Raw genomic sequence first — 23,929 nt, forward strand, 5'->3', positions numbered from 1 at the left:
CGGCGTTTGTAGTGTTGAGAGTTGTTTGTTTGCATTTTAAATTTACCTTGTGTAACACCCTGTATATTTATTTTCATTTTCAATCACCTAGAAAATTGTCTATTTACTAATTTCATTATTCCGGTAGAACTTTATGAAGTAGTAATTGTGAGTCCTGTTTCAATATGGCGGCATTCTGTTTACTTGTAAAATCTAAACTTGTACTCTATTGTAAATAAATAAATAGTAAGATATATTGACTTCTTTGATTTGTGTACCCCTTCTATCATTACAGGAACAGGTCTCTAAGAGAGTTCCCTCTCTCAGGGGATGATCCCCACTATAAAAATTGTTAAGGTATCCTGTATGATTCGTGTACTCCTTCTCTCATTTCAGGTACAGGTCAGAACTTGTAAAAATATTTTTAAGTGTCTCTTGAGACGACTTAAAACTTAAAAATATTTTTATAAGTTCTTAAAAGGATGTCCTTATAAGGAGTTCCCTCTCTCTGGGGGTGATCCCCCACCATAAAAATTGTTGATATGCCTGATAATTTCGGGGATGAAGCGCAGAGACATCGTAGCTGTAGGATGGGCCGGGAGCAATGGACGCATCGAAGCAGTGGGCGATCGACCAGTGACTGTCTTATAACGACACGTGCCAAAAAATTTAAAAATCTGATCCTCTCCTGTTCTCTTTCTTCTATCTCCTCCTCTTCTCTGCTCAACTCTCTTCCTTCTGTCTTCTCCTATTTTCTTTACTCCTTCTATTTCTCTGTTCTCGTTTCTCCACTTACTTTCTTACTTCTCCGTATTGCCTTCACTTGTATTTCAATTTCTCTTATATTTCGTTGCAATTCATATATGCAACCCAAATTACACCTGATATTTTTATATTTGAGAAAAATGCCTTTTATACCTGAGATTCGATCCGTGTCTGCTAGCATGCCAGCAGGTGCACGTCTCCACTCGACCACCGAGTGTTTTACCATTGTTATTCGATTTTTCTATATATGTTTCTGTTTTTATCATGTTTTTAAAACAACAACATAATTCAAGCAATAGCATGCATTGTACACGCTTCACGCACATGAGATTAATATGAAATTATCCTAAAAACGACAGAGAGGATATCATAAAGAAATATGAATGAGATTTTAATTTTAAATCGTGTTTTATTAATTATATTTAACAATACATTCATTTTTGACGTGATAACGTCTTTAAAATCGTTTTAGTCGGGTGACATGTTCAGAAACTGTGTCACGTGGCCTCTCGAGGCCGATCGCAGGTATACCCCCCTCTCGTTATAACGAGAGAGAGACGGACCGATCTCCCGTCTCATCTCGAGCGCTGCCAGTCATTCCGTGAAACTTGTCACGCGGAATCCACACGAGCGGAGGCAGGCATAGCGTTCGAGTGAGTGGACCGATCTTCCGTCTCTCTCACTCTAGCGGCATACAAACGAATGGAGATTTTCTCGTGCGGTTAAGTTTTCGTTGAATGTTTAACAGTAAAACAAAATGTGAAGTGCAAGTGAAGTGTTACAACAATTGCAACAAACAAAACTTATATCACCAATAAGACGTTATCACGTAAACATCTCGATCGTAAACCTACTTTACAAACAACCATTTTTTAAATAAAACGAACGTACGTACGATCCAATGCATCGTAGCATATCTTAGGTACCATTGAGCCACCATACATACACATGTATTATTAAATAAATGCAATAATATCTGGAAAATTTATAAAAAGTTGAACAAAGGAAATTTGTAAAATTATAAAGTAAAAAGTTTCATTTTCAGGTGTTGCAACACAAACGCTTGTTTTCTCATCTTCGGAGTAACACAATTCCTGTAAGTTCAAATTATAATACGATATTATCTAATTGTCGCGTTCGCCAGCAATTAGAAACACACTAAGGTTTACCAGATACTAACCCAATATCATAGCAACAAACGGCAATTTAATAACATACACTTTTACGCTACAAATGGGTGTATGCAAACAGTTAAAGTTAGTTAAAATGTAACGCGATTTATAGAATTAAAATCATAGGAAACAAAGGAAAGCCTAGCCAGCAACGTAGACGTTTACTTTATCTGATAGAATTCGAATTAAATCAGTAATTAATCAACCTACCAAGGTGTTTTACATCCGGGCTCCTTAATTGCAACACGCAGATAAAATGTGATAAAACACACGAATAATATAACTTAATTATAAACTTACCAATGCAGCGCTCATCGGATTGGCAGGGTACGACAAGTACTGTAATTAAAATAAAACATATAGTTAAAACAAAAATATTTCATACAGTATGATAATGTTATTATATTCACACATACGAGAAAAACAAACTTTCTGTGCTACGAGTGAGTATCGCAATGGTCATATAAAACTAACTTACTCCAGCACGAATAGGTTTCCAGTTGATCTAGCGACCGGCCACGTCACACAATATCCGTCAATAAAACCGCAGCATTGTAATTTGGGACATTTAACGCACAATTAATTATTATTGCAGATGCATATTACGACTTAGTCAATTGATGACCGAATATAATGCAAACTTTCAAAATAGAAGTCCGAAAAATGAAACGCGTTGCGCGAAATACGTCTGGATACGCCAGAGACCGGCACGAAACTGGCTGCATGCGACATCGCGCCGAAAATCTTACGTGTAGCATCTCGCACGGCGAATGCGATAAGAAAGTTGTTTCACACAAACGCTTATAATAGCACTGTTTTCAAAACTCATACCATTCTATTTTATGATATTTAGTTCATGTTAGAGAACTAAAATTTAAATAATAAAATTATGATTAATATTTGAGTTTTATTGAAGCATCCGCAACTAAAAAATTAAAATGTTATTCTCAAATTACCTGCGAAATGCTTAAAAAATATTTCCACAAAAGATATAAATTTTCGAATTGCAAGAAATTGCAAGGTCAAAAAACGCAACTGAAGGAGCTAAAAGTGACATTTTTCAATTTTTGCCCATTTTATTCAATCGCGAATATCTCGTAAACTAAAAGAGATAAATAAGATCACAGCGCAGCGTTTTAATCTACGGACTATTCTCCAAAAGATAGGATAGTTAAAACGTAAATCTGAAAGATGAAATTTTAATTCTTAAGAAAAAATTGCCAATATCTCTTAATATCTCTTAAACTAAAAACAATCAACAAATTGCAGATTATGAAAGATTGGAAAATTCTCTATTAGATTATAATATAAAATAATTAAATATCGTAAAGGAGAAGGGCGAGAAATGTGATTAAAAGTGCTAAAAATACGAGTCACTTCTACCGCTACCTTTGTACGGTACCCTGACCACGAGTCACTTCTACCGCTAACCTTGTACGGTGCCCTGAACACGAGTCACTTCTACCGCTACCCTCATACGGTGCCTTTAACACGAGTCACTTCTACCGCTACCCTTATACGGTGCCCTGAACACAAGTCACTTCTATCGCTACCCTTGTTCGGTGCCTTGAACATGAGTCACTTCTACCGCTACCCTTGTACGGTGTCTTGCAATAAACTTCAATGCAGGGAGATACAGAATTAGTGTGATTAGTGTGACTCTTATTATACTAAAAATAACTGTAATTCCTAGCGCAACGTGTTCTACGGCGCACACACACAACTTTTAAAATAACTCGCGTTACGGAATTTTCTCGCAATAAATTTCAATACAGGGGGATACAGAATTAAATTCACAATCTAGGAAAATAATTTCGAACTAATTGTAATACCGCGTTCGCGTGTTATACTAAAAAACTATAATTCCTAGCGCAACGAGTACTACGGCGCACACACACAATTTTCAATATAACTCGCGATATGGAATTATCTCTTGCTAATTTTTTTGTGTTTGCGATTTAAGAGCGATCAGCCGGGGCTCGGGATATTTATCCCAGTTGACTCCCCGCCCTCTTAACCGCCCTGCACGTAGATAGTACGTGATATATAGAAAACTTGTTATAATAAACAAATGTAAATTTTACCGAAAAATATAATTGAATTATAAACTTACCAGTGTATAGCTTATCGGGCTGCCAAGCACAACGAGTGCTGTAACTAAGCGAAAACATAAATTACAACAAAAATATTTCATACAATTGAATTATGTTATAATTAACAATCAACACAAAATAAACAATCTGTGCTGTTTAGTTAAAAATACTTATACGAGCCTGATGAATGTTTCTTGATGGTGAGAATCAACATGGGGGCGATATATATTCGATTAATTTAGTAACCGACACCAAACACAACGCCGAGTGAAGAATGTTATCAAATCCACTATCACGTGACTTGTAATACACATAACAAACGCGATCAAAAACCGACATTTCCGAACATTAAACAAATTACTATAGTCGCAAAGTACAAATAAATAGTCGATTGATCTTCGGGTGTAACACTAATTTAGAATATTGAAATCCGAATAAACGATATAAGTCTCTCAAAACACGACTGGATTAACCAGCAACCGGCACGAAACTGGTTGCAATCCACGGAGAGTGCATGCCGAAACTGCGTAAACAACGACGGGACAGTATATGATAAGAAAGCAAGAAATGCGCAAAGACGACCTTGTGTGCGAAATTGCAATAGGCACATTACCTGTGATCTAAACTAAACTAGACTTCGCTGCATGCAGCAAGTAGATGCGGCGCGAGAGGACGGCGCGCGGGACACATGAGATAAAAAAGTTGTTTGTATACAAACGCAGGTAACAGGATTGTGTTCAAAACTAATACACTTCTAATTTATAATTTTTAGTTCATGCTGGTGCCATCTCTGAATGCTACAGATAGTAGTGTCGTAATTAAGATTATTATAACTAATTAAAAAAAAATTCGATACGTGTACAGTAGAATCCGTTTATTGTTACTCCGCTTATATTGACCAACCGGTTATTATGACGTAACTACACTACCAAGTTTGGTTTTTATATAAAATTCTGTATAAAAAAGTCGGATATAATGACTTCGCTTACAGTGACATGTCGCTTATTATGACCCATTTTTAACAGATTATGTCCGGTTATAATGACCAACATGATTCTTTACACCTCCGGTAATGTTCGTTTATACCCGACGACGTTCGACACGTGGCGAACTTTTTATATTTATTGCTACATTTCTTTTATGATTGTCAAATTACTTTTATGTATTTACTATCGGAAGACCAAATGCTTAAATAGTAAATATAAGCATTCGGGCAGCAGCACCTTGACCACGACTTAATCCGTATTTTCCATTAATCCGAATTTGGCGTGGGTCATTCGACAATCTCAATGCTTTTTAAAAAAACAAGAGCCGTATTAAGCAATTGTTCAATTCAAATGTTTTGAAACCAAAGATGCTTCGAAAATCACAAGAAAATTAATTAAATGAAAAAACAAAAGCAGACAAAAATTACAGATTACTTGCAGTAAAAAATACACTTGTATGTGTTATAATGTGCTGATTACGTGCAATTTTGATTTTGATTTAATATGTATGTATATGTATGTGTATTTACATAAAAAAGGGTTTTCATTTCACAAAACGCTTTGTATGACGTCCGCTTATTATGACGTGTTTGTCAATTCCCTTCGATGTCATTATAACCGGACTCTACTGTAATTCTAATTTCTTAGGGTGAAAGATTGCCCGCGTTAATATCCAATATTTATTATCACGTAAACTAAAATGGATAGAGAAAGGCGAATGATGATTTTTAACCTACGAGAAAATCTCTTTAATTTTTTAATCTAATTCTATATCTCTAGAAACCCGGTTTAAAATTTTAACGGCACGCGTTCGCAAGCAATCTTTAAACAAGACAAGGTTTTGCTTAATACCGTCACATAAAAATAAATTAAATAATTCATTTAAAATCAGTTTTCCTCGCATTAATTGCTCGAATAAAGACACTTACTAAGCAGTACCTTAATCCGAAAACTTCTTCTGATGCCAAAAGTAGTTTCCACTAGTCTAGAGAAGTCACATTCGGTCGGCAACCGACGGCAACTCACTAACGAAAACACGTGTAAATGTATAAACAAAATTCACGCTTACAAAATACACGCACCGTGATAGATCATTAAACACTAAACCTCTTTAATATCACTGAATTAAATAGATGGTCAATTAAATATAACAGGCTTTTCCGAAATTTTCAAAAACATGCATAGCCGACGGATGTGAACCGACTGGCACAGCAAAATTGACTAGCGCGACTATTATCAGTTAAAACGTGCAATAAGCATGCTTTACAAACCGTAAACAACATAAAAACTAAATTTACAATATCTCTACAAAAAATTAAACAATACCGAGTGTTTCGTAGCCTGGGGCGCGCATTTTATCAGTTCGTATGTTCTATTTATCAAACGTACCCGACTCACCCAGCGAATTTGAATTGTATTACTTAATTTGATATATTAAACTAAGATGGCGTTAGATGTATTGATTTAAATCTGGAATTCACAAATTTGCATATTTAAGCATTAAAATATTATTCGACAAATTTTAATGCTTAAATCGTAGAATTAAGCATATATTCATCTTAAAATCCCGTATTTCCATTCAAATAAAGTAACAAGAATCAAGATCAAGATTAATTCAGTTTTTATTTTATTAATATATCGCGAATTTCTCTGCAAGCCTTTTTTTGATTTAATTTTTATCGTGTAGGTTCTATTTTGTAGACATATTATGTCTAGGCGGCATTACCAACCGTGACAAAGATTAAGACAAGAAGCTACATAGTTAACTAGTAGTCACTGCGACTGTTTTGAAATAACCTTACATCATACGCACCTTGCTTCCATTCGTTCGACCGGTTGGATCGGGGTTATGTCGCTTTGCTGCTTCCTCAACTGATATTAATAATGACACTTCGATTAGTCCACAATCTCACAACAAAACTTCTTAGGGTATGTTCTTTTTCAATAATTAATTAACACATTTAATCAGTAATTATACTTCAGGAGTCACCCAAGGGTTTGCTTGCCCCTGCTCTTCAAACATCAGTCAAACATGACCAGGTCCGATATCGCCGCACGAAACATTGGAATCCCAAGTGGAAGCAACTCCGCCGTCAAAAGGTAATCAAAGTAGACCTTCCGGACTTCAATGAAAAATGGGACGATCTAACAGAGGAACAGACCCGATCCAAACTCAAAGAACAAGGCTTGTTACCACCGCGTCCATGGCTGGAAAGACCATTCTTTCTGAGTTCAACTGGTGGTGTATTTGAGGCATATGTCCCTCCTGAAGGTGACGGAAAAGTTTCGCCAATCAGTGTACAAGGTGCTAAACAGTCCATTCAATTTCTTGAGAAAAAGACAAAAACTATGATGGCCATTAGAAAGATACGCACATTCGATGAAGATTTCGACACGCCGGAATTCTGCAAGCAAGCTGAAGCAATATACATCAAGTCACACGAGTGTCTTGCAGAAAATGGCGACATTGATAATATTATTGACTATGTCACTGAGAGAGCATACCCTGAAGTCGTCCACAACTCAAAGGGAAAAACAATCAGATGGAAACACTTGAAGAATATTGAATTGCCTCGAGTGGTTCATGCTAGATGCACTGATATTGTCAGTAAAGAGAATGTCTTTGCTCAACTTACTGTTCGTTTCCACACCCAACAAATGCTGGCGATTTACGATCGTTTCGGTCGATTGATGCACGGTAGCGAGATTCTGGCAAAGGATGTTCTGGAATACGTGGTCTTCGAGAAACACTTGGCAAACGAGTACGGCAAATGGAGAGTTCACTATAAGATTATCCCGGATTGGATGCCACCGCGAGAGCCATCGGAGACGACTTACAAGAAAATTGTAGCACCGGTTACTGAGACACCAGAGAAAGTCGAGGCTTTAGAAGATGGGGTTAAGAAAGAGAAGATCAAGGAAATCGCCGCGCCGGCGCAGTAAACTTATATTGTTTGTAGATAGTTTTGAATAATAGAATAATTTGAGAAAATAAGAGTTTGTACAAGGATCACCGCTTTTGTTATATTGTTATTTAAGCAAAATAACACAATGTTTCGGATGTCGCTACTCTCTTTTGGTTTTTGGTAAGTAAATCTACTAACACATATATTAGTTATTAGCGTTAATTTTTATATAAAATAATAATTTATCTTGCTCTCATATAAAATACATTTTGGTAGTCGCCATTTTGTCACCGGAGGCAACTTCAATCTACTAGTCAAATCAAATAAAAATCTCACGTCATTACACAAAGCTACTAGTTGGTTGCTCCAAGTAGGAACATTCTTTTTTGTGCACAACAATATTATCGCGCACCTTCCAATTGGAGGGCTTTATTGGCACGATTTTCGGCTTAGGCGGGAGCGGCGGCGGCTCTACTCTAACAACATTACATGCACTAGGGACTCGCTCACTAGGAGTATTATCAGGTACAGGTACACATTTAAAAGGCGACGACAGACTCAATGCGCCATTGACGTTATTCTGATTCTCATAGTCTGAATGTAGCTCGAGCTTGAGATTCTTAGCGGTGACAGACACGTTATTCGTACGCTCTGGTTTCGCCGGTATGATTTGTGTCGCATGTCTGGCACCAACGAGGCGCTCGTTCTTAAGAAAGTCCGGCATAGTGTAATTGATCTTCGTGCCTCGTTGATCGTCCAGTCGGCCACGCTGTGCCCGATTAAGGCCTTCGTATAAATCCTCGCTCTCCGAGGTGTTCTGTAGCATGACACCTACTTTGAGCTTAGCGATGAGAGGTTTCTTAGCGAAAGGATTTTCATCAGCGACAATATCTTCAATACTGCTGTGTGTCGAGGCAGAATTCAGTTTCGACCTCCCTGAGAGTTTCTTCTTCCTATTACGTTCAGAGTCGCGCTTCATGAAACGCCCCACCATATTGGAGCTGTGTTCGGAACCCCAGTCTTCACTCTATAATAAATATTTGATTAATAAATTATATCAGTCAAAATATGTTCACTGAAAAACTTACTTTGACTGACTCAGTGTGAGCCTTTTTTACTTCAGACTTTTCCTGCAGGATATCTTCATACACTCGATTGGTGATTTCTTCCAAAGTAGAGGGCGTTTCAATTTTCGGCGCTTCCTTCAATTGCACAATTATTCTTTCATTGTCAAAGGAGGTGACCTGAAGGTGTATGTTGGCTGGTTCATTGTTGAACGAAACTGTGACTTGTTCCAAGATGTAGGAGTATTTTTCTAGGATGGGGCGCAGTACTTCGACTAACAGTTTAGTGCTTTTCGACTTGACAGCAATGACCTTCTTATTGGGCAAATTGAGTTTAAAGCAAACGCGTTGCTCAATGTCCACCTCACATCCAGCTAGTTTTAACGCCGATTCGCTTATATTTAAAGCCTGCAAATTGATAATCAAACATGATTCTTGGACGCCGGTTGTTTGAAGAATGATAAAAGATTACCTTGGTTTCTTTATTTGTGTAAACAGCAAACGCAGAGTAGACAATGCCTCGCTTCTCGAGCAACCTGGTGACTAAATCCTCGATTGTCTCGTCCTGTTTGAGTTGCGTCATTGTGGACGCGCCATTGGTGAGCTTGATGCGACATAGCGGGTGTCTGCCGTTCGCAATTCGCTCATCGTTCACCTTACTTATATCCTGCAAGCAACATCATACGTCACATTCAATTCAATGCAATCGCATCGTTTATCACAAGTGATTATATAATAAAAAAAACAGGGAATAAATAAATAAATATGCGATAAGGAGAGGAAATATGAAATGTGTGCATTAGTGTTAATGTGTGTTTTATTATATTAAAGTCAAATGCTAATACTGCTGAAGCGTTTCTCCAGTTTTTTTCTTTTCTCTTTTGAAATAGCTCTCAACAAAATTTCTTTTAAAGATTTAACTTCTCCTTGTTTCGTGGATAAAGCGTGATCAGTGCTTGTTATTTCAGTAATGGTTGGAAGAGTGTTAGTTTTCAATCCATGATTATCATGTTCATTGTTAGTCGGTGTATATGTACTATGTGCACGCTGTTTTCTTACACTATTAGATGATATTCCAATGTCCAACGACGTCAGTGACGATTTACTGCTGCTGAAATTTTCGTTCACATCGTGCTGGAGTGGTTTGGGCTCATCACCGCACTCCTTCGACTTGGAACGATTTTTCCGATGCCAAGGAAGCAGTGATTTCCGGCGGCGATCTTCAGCGTTAGAGAGAGAACGCTTGGGTTTCGCCGAGGTGATTTGCAGATTCAAATTCGGATCCAGTTTGTAATCTTCACCCTTGCCGGCAAGGCACTGCTTGTACAAATCGGATTTGAGAAAACGCGTATAGCTGTCGAATTTCATTAGGTTGAAGATCTGTTTCTGCGCGGCGGCAAAAATAGTTGCGTTGACATTGTGCAGGTTTTGTTCGGCGCATTGGCGAGCTTTGGAGTCTATGTTGACCGCTTCGCCGGCGCCGAGTCGCAAGTGTTGGTGGAAGATGCGTTGCGCTTCAGCCACACGCTCCGGAGTGGAGGTGATTTTGCGGAAGCGTTCGCATGCTGTCCAGAAATAGATGTTTTCAGCGCTGAATTCTTTTTTTAGAAATTCCTACAATAACAAAACTTATTAGACGCACTTTCAGATTTTTTGTCGAAAAACCTACGGCAAATGTGTGTAATCCCGCAGGACATTTGAGTAATTCCTCGAAGGAAGTCGCCCACGCCGCTGGACCATCTCCGCACGCCTTGACTATGCAATTATCCTCGCACTGTGAACAAACAGAAACCCAATGTAAATAAACGCCAATGAAAACAAACACAAACCAGCCGGTCAACAAACAACAAAAACAAAAGAACCAAGAATTCACACAAAAAAGCGGCTAAAGTGTTAATTCTACATGGAAATCCCCTCACTACTACACATCCAACAAAATATTCACCCAACAATATTTACACGTTTGACGTTAATAAACCAAATACGTGCAGGTTTAGAGAAGGAGACAATGTGAGTCATGCTTTGTGTCCCCTTTTCTCACGTCACAATTCCTCGAATATCAAAGGTTGAATCGAATCATGCACGTCGTCCATATCATCATCATCCGATTATGTTATATTTGCATAGTGCGATCAGTTGCGGTGTGCTGTGTTTCAAGTGTGAATTGTATACCTTCGAGTCGCCGTCCAATGCCGCCACCGACTTGGGTCGATTATTGCGTGCAAGACGCTGCGAACCAATGCGCCGGAATGAGTTGTTGAGCCGCCGAAACGGAGGCCGCAACGCCACCACCAGCCCCTGCCCAAGCTCTGCGCCTTCTCTGTACGCAGACACAGAAAAACAAAAACCACCATGAAGCAATAGGGAAAATTAAAATTGAATCAGGGTACAGTCAGGAAACAGCCAGTTAAAAGCAGTTAATTTTGTTTAGTTACACAAGCTTCACGTTTTACAATAAAATTGTCACTTTCAACCGTTTCCAAGAAGGCTTAGCTTCTTCTATTACCCCTAACGATCATTTAACGAGTATAATCTTTAGTAGAAATACCAATTTCTCCACTGGTTTTACTTACACGAGTGTCACAATTGTGTTTGCGCACATTTCGGATACCACGCAAACTAGCATACGGCCGCATAAAGCTGCGCTGTCGCGTCAAACCACCCCCGAAACAGTTCATAACACGCGTCGAACGTATCAAAACTCTACGCACAAGAAACTCACGTAAATACCACACCGCGTCTAGATTTGCCAGAAGCCTGAATCATACTGAACTACAAGTAAACCGTCGACGATTAAATGACATTGAGTTATGTAGCAGTCGTAGTTATCCCTTTTCGAATAGCAAGGCGCGACTCATCCGCAGCGCCCGGCGCCGTGTCGACGTTGTGAATCACGAATGAAAAATGAATCAAATGATCTCTCGGCAACATTCACTCAACAACTTTGAACACACTATAATCGCCACGAATTCTCCGGCTTATCTTGCGAGTTCCGCACTCGTTCGGAAATGTGCGATAATCACTCTAGTCGCAATGAGATTACAACTTGTGCGACTGCGGTTTTACGATAATTTAAAAACAAAAAACACTTTACAATGGGTTTTTTAACGCGTACGCACGCAGAACGACTGGGCTGGACTAAATTTCGTTAGGTTTTTAGTGCGTCGAAGCGCTTATAAAATTGAATATCTAGTGAATTATTGCGAACGCTCGCAGAAATGTAAACTTTCTATCAAATTGTGCGCACAGCGCGCACGCTCGTGTGCAACTTGTGTAACATCAACATTAATATTATTGTAAACATTTCAACATCGTTTCGATACGCAGGATCGTACACAAAACTCACCGAAATATCATGGCTTTTTATTGATTCTTTTTTATATTTCAACACTTCTAAATCAAAATATGGCACTTTAAAATTCACATAAAAAACTTTTTGATAAAAGTTCACTGTTTAATCAATAAATTAAAGCTTTTTGTACATCGCGACTGTGTCATGCACACTGGAAGACTAAACCACAACTGTTTGCAAACGCGGAACCGACAATAACTACAACCGCACACATCGTAAGCAACAAGCTTACTATGCTGCGTGTAATGGCATGTGTTTCACTCTCGGTTGGTCGTCGCGGTGCGCTGCACTTGTACGTTAAAAACCGCCTGCGAGTCACAACGGCAAGTGCATTAAATCCCCGTTTAAGAAGGCTGAGACTGTCTCACAGCCGTTACAATGTTGAGCACGTGATATAAAAGCTTCCCCTCGTTTAATTTAAAAGTTATGCGCATGCGCAGGTGACTTGTAGCACTATTAAATTAAGGGTGTCGCAACAGGTGACCTCATGAAAACACTTGCTATGCTGTTGGACACCTGTAGTAACGATTTTTTAACGGACAAATATTTCGCGCTCATTTTAAAACTTAAAACGAAGAAATAAACTTAAAATCACTCAAAGATCGAACAAAAATATTCTCGTTTTATTCCGTGTTCTGCATGCTATTTCCCACACAAAATGTTGAAAGGAAATGTTGATTAGTCTTAATTGATTTAATCAATTAGTGCACGCATGCACTCTCCTCCTGCACTCACTACAAGCAGATGTATCTGTGCTGGTATGTTTCATGTATGCCTCTCACGTTCATTAAACGTTCCGATCCGTTCGATTAGCGTACAATGAGACGAAATGATACGCAACGAGATCCCGCATTCAACCGGTGCTGACGTCCAAGCATCATTCTTATAATAATCTGCTAGAAATAGACACCGGAGTTATGCGGACGTGTACGCGAAGAAATACAAAAAAGTAATCCCATTGTGTTGAGTGCACAGATGAACAGCCAGGATTGAATTAAAAGTCATTTCATCGACCAACACGCCGCTGAAATTGAGCAACAATGCGTTATATTTTTTTATGTCGGCAACCTCGCGCGCGTGCGATTCGTTTCGAATAATCGAATAAACACGTAGTCATGCGAAGTAAACGAAGTAAAGTGAAGTAAATACAGTGAGACAGATTGGGAACAATCATGTGTATTGCTGGGGATCATGCGTCAATAATTTTTCTATTTTTAACTTGTACGAAGAGAACGCTTTCAAGTTTTTACTGAATATAATCGTACTTGAAATTAGTAAAATTATTATTTATTATTATTTATGAGAAATTGAAGTGACAGTGCATTATTATTAGTTAAGGAAATACCTGTACATTTTTTTTAAATTGCTACATATTACACTTTAATCTATATCGCTTACAAATATTTGTATTTGATTAAATTGATTGCGTGAGAAGCATGCAAAATATGCTTTGCGTCAGCAGTTACTTATCGCCACAGATATTCTTCGTCTAAATATTTAAATATTCCCAAAGTTTAAGTATCGAAATGCGCATCAGTTACTTACTTGAATAAAATCAAAATGTAAATAATGATAAAATGTCAAAATAAAAGGGAGTAGATTTTACGCAGTAAAAAATCAAGTGAAATGTGAATGAATTATGACGAATTGAACCCGGACGTGGTTTTTACCACCGATTATAAACAATGATTTCGAAAAACCAGACATTGTTCGCCAAAAAAGTACGAATTGATTTGTTTTTCATGCCCAAATCCGAGCACAAAACAAATAAATGGATATGGCGACCGGAAACCGCATTTTACTCGTTGCAGAACGCTATGGAATTACAATTTGGAAGCAAGGAGCTAATAATCACATTTTAAGAATCACTCAATCACTGCAAGTTCATTGTTTTCAAAATTTCAAATAAGTTATTACACAGAAAAAAAAATGGAAACTTCATTGGTTGTGACGAATTTGGCGCCAAATTTGAAATTGATGGTCACGTCCATACATTTGGCAATACAATAATAAATGTAAATAAATGTAAAACAAATTTTAATGAAAGTTTCACATCAATCTTTGGGTATCATTCGAATGTAAATATAAATTAACACATTCACCGCGGTCATTAAGAAAGAATTCATAAATATTTCATCAAAGAATTATTCGAATTTAAATAAATGAATAAAGCATGCGCTCGATTGTCCGAACATCAAGCATTACCACTTCAAACAACACTTATTAGGGAGTTGGGCGATTGTTTACGTAATAATTTATTTAGAAAACAAGAGTGGAAAAAATTTGCGAGGTGAATAAATCACGGATTTTAAATAATTCGCTTTCGAATCGCAATACAATTTCATAATTTACTCATAAATAATTCAAACACAGCCAATTAAATCAAAAGCACTAAATTTTGGAAATAACGAAGATATTTATAGAATGACATACATCATAACAATGGGAAATTGACGTCAATACCAGCCAGCTAACAATTGTTTCATCTCATTTCCAGGCTGTCAGAGCAGTCGCGTTTACGAGCGAATAGAATACGTACTGTGAAACGAACCTAGTTTGCGAAAGAACACAAGCTTTCCGACATCTGACAGCTGCAGCCGCATTGTCGGTCCGCAGATAATGCCATTAACAGAAGTGCAGTAAGTATAAATAGCATTCCATGCAATTTACCGTGAAGTGAAGGAGGAGTGTTTCTGTGCATATTTCTATGCGCGCAAATATGCAAGATACCGTTGCATTCTAAACCAAGACGAATCTTATTTCGCAATTTTATTTTCATACTACCAATGATATAGCAAGCACAACACGTCAAATAATACATTAGTTTACTTGTACTAAAATTAAACCAAAACAAATTACATTTTGCACAATTTGCTCGCACTTTCATTACGACCATTACATTCACTTTTGTCTTTGTAACTAGAGACTAGTCGCGAGACAATGAAATGCGTAATGACCCTGACAATTGAAACAAATTTAAGTCAATTAAAGCCAACAACTTAATCAAAACCCAAGAGTACGCGCTGTGAACTTCAACAAACCAATTCCTGCGGCTATCTTGTTGTCAGATGCCGCAATAAATTAAACTTGACTAGAAGAAAAGAAAGAAATTCCATATTTTAACGAATAACTTTCGGTTGAGTCACAAGTTAATTCTTATTTTTATTAATGTTAATTGGTAATGAAGCCCACACAATACAATAATATGATCTTAATCATAATAATGGTGAATTAAAAATTATTATATAATCAATTAATTAATCCATTGTTATTTGTCTTGTTCTACTTGATTAATTGCTTCAACTATCGAATATGCTAAGTTACGCCGGCGTAAACATTGTGCGATTGTGTGACATTTATCGAATTTATTACTATGGTCTAATAGTGTTCTAACCAGCGAGCATTATACAGCGACTCGGCCGAGTTTACAGCGTTAAATATATATCAATAAGAGATTTATTAATCGAGGCACTGTCGCATTAAGATAGCAATCATTACGAGCAATGCGGGTACTATATAGAAAAAAAAACTTCTCATGTATCCCTGGTGTGTCTCGCGAGATGTAGATTGTGCACGCAACGAGAATTATCGTTCGGTCGGCGGCGCGGTGCTGACGAAACAAAGAGTCAAGAGAACTCACGTGTGGAAAAGCGCGAATAAATCTCAATTCGTTGTGTAACAATGCATTATTTGCACATACTCGAAGTCATACTGGCACGTATTATAAATGCACAAAAGTTTAAATGTCAGCTGGTGATAACATCTTAAAAATGTTCTGAAGTAATAAATATGTCATTTTAATTGCTAAATATTAGAAGTTATGGATTGGTATTTAAATAATTAGAAAGATTTTCGCTTTTAATATTTTATTTAATTGGCTGCACCGAAAAGAATACCGCTCTCTTACAAGTTCTCAATCGAACTAACTTAAAACGTTGCAAAAACTTAAAGCCAAACCTTTGACTCATTCGTACAATAATGCTCCTATTGTATACCACACATTAAGACTTTATCTTTATACAATAATACAAGTATTGGATAGCCCTGATTAATTTTGTTATTTTGCCGGTGTTATAACGACGCATATTCCAACACTAAAAGAGTCATTTTAAAGTGTGGAAACTTGGCATTTGCATTTGAAAAGGAAAAAATAATAATTCTTCTCTTTGAAGATATAATATAAAGGTTTTCATCCAAAAACAATAAATAAAGATGTATTACTCTTTGAAGAAAAATTGTTATTTGGCTACTGATAAAATATTCCATCTTTTTTCTAAATTTTTAATAATTCAAGATTCAAGAACTCACGTGTGGAAAAGTACGAATAAATGACAATTCGTTGTGTAACAATGCATTATTTGTATACTCATACTTGCACGTATTATAAATGAACATAAGTTTAAATGTCACCTGTGATAACATCTTTAAAATGTGCAAAAGTAATAAATAAGCCATTTAAATTGCTGAAACAGTTATTTTTAAGTGTGGAAATTTAGATTTTTCATATGAAAATCTTCTTTGAAGATATAATATAAAGATTTTCTCCCAAAAACACTAAAAGACTATTATTTTTTGAAGAAAAACAGTTATTTGACTAAATATCCCAGTTTTGCTCTATATTTTTAATAATTAAAACATTAGAATTTGATGTAAGAACAAATTCCCATGAAAAGATGTTGAAAACTTGCATGATTACAACCATCGCAACGGTCTAATTAATTTTAATTATAAAAAATAACTTCACTTTGGAATCGCACCACCATTACCGCTAACCAAGCAGCAGCAGCTTGAAACTGTGAAACCAAGAAGCAAAAACAAAAACATTCCATCATTGCACGCACACGTTGTGCAGTGTACACACGAAAACACACACACGCTGTGAATTTACTACATACCCCATTACTTTACCATATACCTACATTACTACGCTCGTTAATTGCGTGTTAATTAAGCGCCGGCGAATAATTGCGCAAAAATTCCGCTCGCCTTGCCTTCGATTTCACGAAGCATCAATATTTACACATGATTACAAACAAATATAAAAATATTCCATTTAAAAAATTGATTCATTTATCAATTTTCGTACGAAAATAAGTATTTTATCTAAGATAAAATATGCGAGATAAAATTTCAGTTGAAAAGATAATATTTTAAAATTAATAGAGCACAAAGTTAACTAGGTAACTCCGATTAAGATTTAATAATGCTCTTCTCTGTTGTATAGTGAAGAATTGAGATACAATTTTCTTAATCAAATTTAATTATATGAAATTATTATAATAATCCGGCGTTCTGCATAACAAAGTTATGAACATGAACAATGATTCTACTCGTCTTCGTTTGCGTTTGCTTTCGTGTGAAATCAGAAACAAAAGGCTGGTAATAACACGAAACCAATTTGGCGTCCTTCCTTTTAACTCATTTTTGTTCCATCATCTTCTGCCATCTGTTCATGTGTGCTCGATTTTCTAGCAATAACATCATTTTAGCGCACAATCGTCGTTCGCGTTCTCATTCTCAATGTTCGAATGTTGTTTTACATTTGTAGTTGTTGCACACATACACCACACTCTCGCATGAGAGTGTAATCTGTAGTAATCTATCTTCGTCGGCATTGCGTACTTTCAAAGATGAAGAAGATGTGGAGGAAGACATGCGTTTGTTGCTTATGTTTTCCTATACAATTTACATTTGCTTGAAATGTGAATGTAGCGAACATTTCACTCATCATGCGATTTTCCTGTGCGGTAGATGCAAAGCTTTCTGTGCTTCGCATGTTAATATTGAATCGTTATGCATAAATTCGTCGGTGAAAGTTGCATCTTTCCGCGTTAGAAATTAATTTTTATTACGAATTATTAAAATAAAACTTAAAACAACATAAGTTAATTATAAGTAGCTTTAACTGCTTGGGAGCGGTTCGTTATTATATTAAAGAGATTGTTTATAATATAAACCACGTTTGTTTAAATTCAAATTCTTTTTTTTATCAATGAAAGAGCTATAATATCATGTGGCGTCATTGGTACGTGTTGAATTGAAATGTTTGGGGATTCTTTGTTATTTCCGAAGGTCACAATGCAGGTTTTTCCAATAAATTCGCAGTTTTTTCCCAAATAACTTCAGAGTGATAAATCAATCAGGCAGCCAAATAATATACATAATATTTGGATATATTTTTTCTTTTATCAGCTGATAAACATTGTAACCTTTTGTTCATCAATGAATGTTTTTTTTTTCATGAAAATTCCTAAATAAACCAAATATTCAAAGCGCAAATTTCGGCATTCTTTGATTAAATAAACTGAATCATACAATACTTATATTGCAAATGTAAGTATAGTCATTAATTGATTACTTTTTTAACAAAAGTCAATTTTAATCAAAATACTTGAAATCAGTTGCCACCTATTAACTTAATTAAAAAGTTAAATATACTAATTTTAAGCAAAAAATTGTACCTACAAAGAAATGAGATATTTAAGTGTGTAAAAAACAAAATAAAGAAAAACAGATAAAAGTACAAATATTTAAAGTAATTAATGACTTACGGGCATATTTCCATGTTTTATCACTTCGAAAAATCCAAAAATTTCAACCACGCATATTTCCAAAAAGTACAACCACTATAATAGACAGAAAATGTATATTCTATTTTTTCACTATTTGTCTAACTCTGACTAAGCACACTTTCACATTAAATACTATCCAATACACTGAATCTTTCTTATCAATTATGTACAGAGCACGACAAGTAATGTCTAGTAAAAGCAACTAATGACGAATAACGATGATTCGTTATAGGTGACGACCGCACACGCAATAAATTAAAACAACGCGACGATTCCCTTCGTATTAAACCGGCGGTCGGAGGCGCACTAAGCTGAATCAGCTACACCCGCTTCAATATTCCAATTGAACGAATTAAACAACGCCAACGAGGTCGCGACGCACCAAAAACAAACATCGACGCTCCAGCATCGCAGCCTCGCTCTCCACAATCGAATCGAACATTTTTATTCGACGCACGAAACAGAGGCGATGTTTATTATAACAACTCAATCCGCGAATCATTATTTAATTTAATTCCGTGAATTTATTGCACACAATGCCGCAAAGTTTTGATAGCGTTCGTTGAAATATCGCACATTGCACATATTTATCACGTTCTGACTGACGTTGAGAGCGGATACGGTAAAGTTTAACGCGTGAATATTTTCGTTTAGTGATTAAACAAATCGTGTGTTAAGTCTGAGTCGTGAGGAAATCCCGTGCGGCGGCGCGGCGCCGAAGACCAAGTGCGTTCACGCCGACAGCTCATAACGCACTGGTTTGGTGCTTTGGTTGTTGTGTTGTTTTGATGTCTGTTATGTTTACGTCGATGTGAAGCGGCGTACAGCTAGGAGAAGAGAGTGTGGATCGCGCGATTCGCGGGAATGTGACTTCGGGTTTGCGAACCATACACGCAACAAAGCACGTGAACGACGCGAAACAATCCGCGATCCATGAGAGTTAAGAGAAGAGAATGTTGCGCGTACAGGCGAGAGGGGAGAGAAGAACAAGCTGGGAACCAGACCAGACATCTAAATTCTCCGCCAAATCATAGATAACACAACGACACAACGCAAGGCAAACGCTGCAAATGGTTGGAATTTAAGTCGAGGCAAAATCGTGATGAATTTACATTCCTTATATGTCATAATGCCAATCTAAGACTTAAAACTCGTTCTATTCGAAATTATTTAAGATAGTAATAATATTACGACTAAAAAAGTGAGTGTTTTAAAAGGCAAGAAATATTTAAAATTATGTGCGTTGGTACAGAATTTAGATAAATATGAAGGTTTAATTCATCATAGCATACTTTTCCTATATTAATGAATTAAATCATCATTTAATAAATTATTTTTTAAATCGTCGTAATACAATTTTATCCTATTTTGTGGAGGAGTAGACCCTAAACACCATCAAAATCTAAAACCTTTAAGTAGAGAGTAGAGGGAATCTAAAGACCTGCGAGAACTCAGGCACGGCTGAGCACTGTCCTCGCAGAACGCTCGCCTTTTGTACCTGCTGACTACCCGAAAAAAGTAGTGGGGGGTAGAGCAAAGGTATACCTAACGAGTAGGACCTCACTGCGCTCAACCGATTATTCCTGCGCAACTTCCCCCACTCCTAATATTTTCAGCACCACTTTGCGCAGGTCGCTGGCACTTATAAAAGGGTAATCCGCAGCAACCACAGTGCTAAGCACCCCTTCAAGTCAAACAGTCATGGTTCCAGCAGTCCAGTCGCTCTAGGACTCCTCTTGGGGCAGTCACATTATGGTTGGCCATAATGTTGTCTATTTTGTCAACAACTCGATATTTCCTACGAAAACTTTTCAAAAGAAAAAAAAATGTAGGCTGGTACTTAAAAGTAGATACAGATACCAATCTACCAACGTAACTACAGACTTCAAAGTGCCGACAAGTCGTGAACGTTTACAAGTTAAATACACCTATGTGTATTTTAAATCTTCACAAATGATACAACATGCTGTTTCACTCTATCTTTCCATTTTCGTATCGAATATCTGCTTGAATATTACTTCACACACTCGAGTCATATTCGTCGATCGTTATGTATGTGTTCACAGCCTAATATTAACAATGATTACACGCACATACGCTGCGCAACTAGCAAGATTCAAGCATTCAGGAATAAACCGCTAGAATTTATAGTATGTGGGTGGCATCATTCTGACCTCACATGTAAATTACGTACCAGAAACACTCGTAATTAGTAATTGATGGTGTTGTTGTTTTGCATGCTTTGTTGTATATTTTTTATAATATTCATTTCTAATATTACTAAAATGTGTGTTGATGTAACGTAAGCGAAAAATCATGTTCATCTAAGCAAATAACTCCAATTCCACGAAAATTGGATGTTGACTGAGCAACAAAAACACCGCAAACATCAAATAATTAATTTTTGTGACATAAAAGAGCAGACAGTTTTTTCTGTAACAGTATTATTATGTTTTGTTGCAGAACACCGCCATTGTTGTTGATGTAAACATATCACCATGTAACAATCATTGTTCCTATAGACACATGAATTGATTCAAACCGAAATTGAACCAATCCCCGCATAAAAAAATGTACAAAACAACATGAACGAGGTCACTTGTTCCATCACACTTCACACGTGATTATATCACATTGTTCACCGCATCAGATAAATACATTTGTCATGTTAGTATGCATTGAATTCCCATTCTTTTTTTCAATTCTACCACGTGCACTAACCATTATTCAAAACCCTACATAAAGCTGATTAGAAAAAAGATAAAAATCTGACTTACCTCTTGTAAATCAAAATGTTCTGTCCTGACATCCGGCTCGCTCTGCGCCAGGGCTACCAATTTCCTTCCAAACAGCGTCAGATCCTTTAAACTTCCACCGAAATCTTCACTAATACTACGTCGGACCTTTCTCCTGTCACCCTCATGGGTTTTTCCATCATCTCTGTAAACTTTCGGCGATAATTTGTACTCGTAGTCAGAATTTGTGTGTTTTCCCACACTGCCTAAGTTATCGCAACTCCCAGCACCGATATGCCATAGTTTTTTCTTCTTCTTAGCGCTCTGTGGTTTCTTAAAAACATCCACATCGAGACTTTTCGAGCTGTGTAGTGATATATTATCGATTGATCCATGAAACACATCAAAGTTCACATCTACAGCACGCTCGGAATAAGGCTCATCCATCACTTCTTCTACTAGTTCTTCTGTTAATTTAATTTTATCTTTATCGGGACTCACTATGTCATTATTTTGCTTGCTTAAAAATGGTTGTACTTTCAAATTTGACGTAGATGGAGGTGTGGCAGTAGTAATAAATGTTTCTTCAGAACTCAACGAATTTTTAATCAAAAGATTTTCGTCCTTGATACACGCACGTATATTATTTATGTGAGTCTTTGCTGGCATGGCACGCACATTGTTTAGATTCGAGCATGATGGCAGAGACGTAGCCGAAGTTTTACTGGGAGAATTAGGTGCGACGTTCTCTAAATTCTCTATATTAATATTTGACGCGATTATATTTACAGGACGACTTGAATTGTTCGGCTGCATGTTGAGATTGCTTGAATGAGCGACTGGGAATTCAACGAGGAGGATTCTGTCACTGACTGTACCACAATCATCGCGGAAACCTATTCCAGAGTCGGAATTACTCGATGCTGAAGGTTGCGGTGAATTCGCTACTGGATCGTCTTGGTTTACAACTGGGCTTTGTAAACGGTACATGTTTTGTACTAAAGATACAATATAGAGAGCATTTCGTGGGAATTCCAAACAATATCCTGAAAATATATAAATATTAGTAATGATTATTTGGTTGCCATCTTGGAAATATTTACCAGTAATGACATCACGTGTGCAAACAATTCGAAAACCTTCCGCTTTTGTTGCATGCACCCCATGCTCGATAATTTTAGGATCTGTTACAAAAACATGACAACTATTCGAAATCTCCACCTCACTCTTCTCTTGGTCAGTGTTGCACTTTCCTCTCTCATCCCATAAGTTAAGATATGAAGTTTCACACTTTTTTTGTACATTTTCCAAACTTCTATCACAAACCGCACTTGTAACAAGTCCGAAGTACCGAGATTCTTTATCGGCTGTTGTACTAATGTAAACTACCCTATTTGTTGGATATATGGCCAGGATATGATTGACTGCATTCTTGAGTGTTAAACAAGTCGGTAAAACAGTCATTAAAACAGCAGTTGGTTTTCGTTTTTCCTGTCTTAACTTTTTAATGCAAGAATTCACTGTTTGAAGGCGTGAATTCGGTGGTAATTGCTTAGGCATTTCAATAGTGCCTAAATATCCAACAATGGCTTTATACTCAATAGGTCCACCTTCATCCTCCATTGGATTACAAACTTGTGCAGAAAAAGCACCATCTGGCACTTCCTCAAAGTCCTTCTTTCGTCGGCGATCCGATGTGTTGAGATTATTGTTGTGTGTGTTATGATTCGGATGTGATTGCGTTTTGTGCACCCTGGGTTTGTGTTTTCTCGTGGTTACTACCCGATTCATATTCAATTCTTCATCGGAACTGTCAGAGTAGTAATGTTCTGCACACGCTATGGTCATCCGGATGGGGCCCATTGCTTTACCGATGAGATTCACGACTGCATCATGTGCGATTTTCGATACGGAAATACCGTTGACGCTGATGAGGCAGTCTCCGGCGCGTAGACCTGCTACGTCCGCCGGGGAGTGCGCCACAATGCAGGAAAGAATGCAGGGTTGCTGGCCGGAGATGGTGAAACCGAAGCCGTTGGGGCCGCGTGCGACTTCAACAGTGCGAAGGCCGTAGTTGGGCCGTTTCTTACGGCGGCGATTTGGATGCATGGCGAACGATGCGCTTTTGTTTACACCCGCGGCTGATAAACGAACCGCACGAGATAATGCGAATACAAAACAAAACACGCACGCGAAATAAACGAACGGAACGAAACAAAACAGACCGTGCTAACTGCGCGTCGACGTCACCAGTGATTTCAATTTTCGGTTGGTTTTATGTTCTGTCTTTGTTTTGTACATGAGT

The 23,929-nt window shown here is 37.2% G+C and overlaps 2 protein-coding genes across 2 annotated transcripts; one reads left to right on the top strand and one right to left on the bottom strand.

Moving 5' to 3' along the window:
- Window positions 1-6,766: 6,766 nt before the first annotated feature.
- LOC135801759 (large ribosomal subunit protein mL45-like) lies at window positions 6,767-8,008 on the top strand. Its single transcript, XM_065315271.1, has 2 exons — window positions 6,767-6,924; window positions 6,979-8,008. Exons 1-2 carry the CDS (start codon window positions 6,880-6,882, stop codon window positions 7,936-7,938), a joined length of 1,005 nt encoding a protein of 334 aa, XP_065171343.1. The 5' UTR covers window positions 6,767-6,879; the 3' UTR covers window positions 7,939-8,008.
- LOC135801756 (regulator of G-protein signaling loco-like) lies at window positions 7,994-23,846 on the bottom strand. Its single transcript, XM_065315268.1, has 7 exons — window positions 22,728-23,846; window positions 21,667-22,670; window positions 10,635-10,739; window positions 10,025-10,579; window positions 9,438-9,632; window positions 8,990-9,373; window positions 7,994-8,928 (listed from the first exon to the last, which is right to left on the bottom strand). The coding sequence occupies exons 1-7, from the start codon at window positions 23,731-23,733 to the stop codon at window positions 8,242-8,244; spliced, it is 3,936 nt and encodes a 1,311-aa protein (XP_065171340.1). The 5' UTR covers window positions 23,734-23,846; the 3' UTR covers window positions 7,994-8,241.
- Window positions 23,847-23,929: the final 83 nt, after the last annotated feature.

This window comes from Atheta coriaria, unplaced genomic scaffold (assembly GCF_025399875.1).
Source record: "Atheta coriaria isolate IRGN ID8LTWV9N9 unplaced genomic scaffold, Caltech_Dcor_3.1 hic_scaffold_13_pilon, whole genome shotgun sequence".
NCBI classification, from domain to species: Eukaryota; Metazoa; Arthropoda; class Insecta; order Coleoptera; family Staphylinidae; genus Dalotia; species Dalotia coriaria.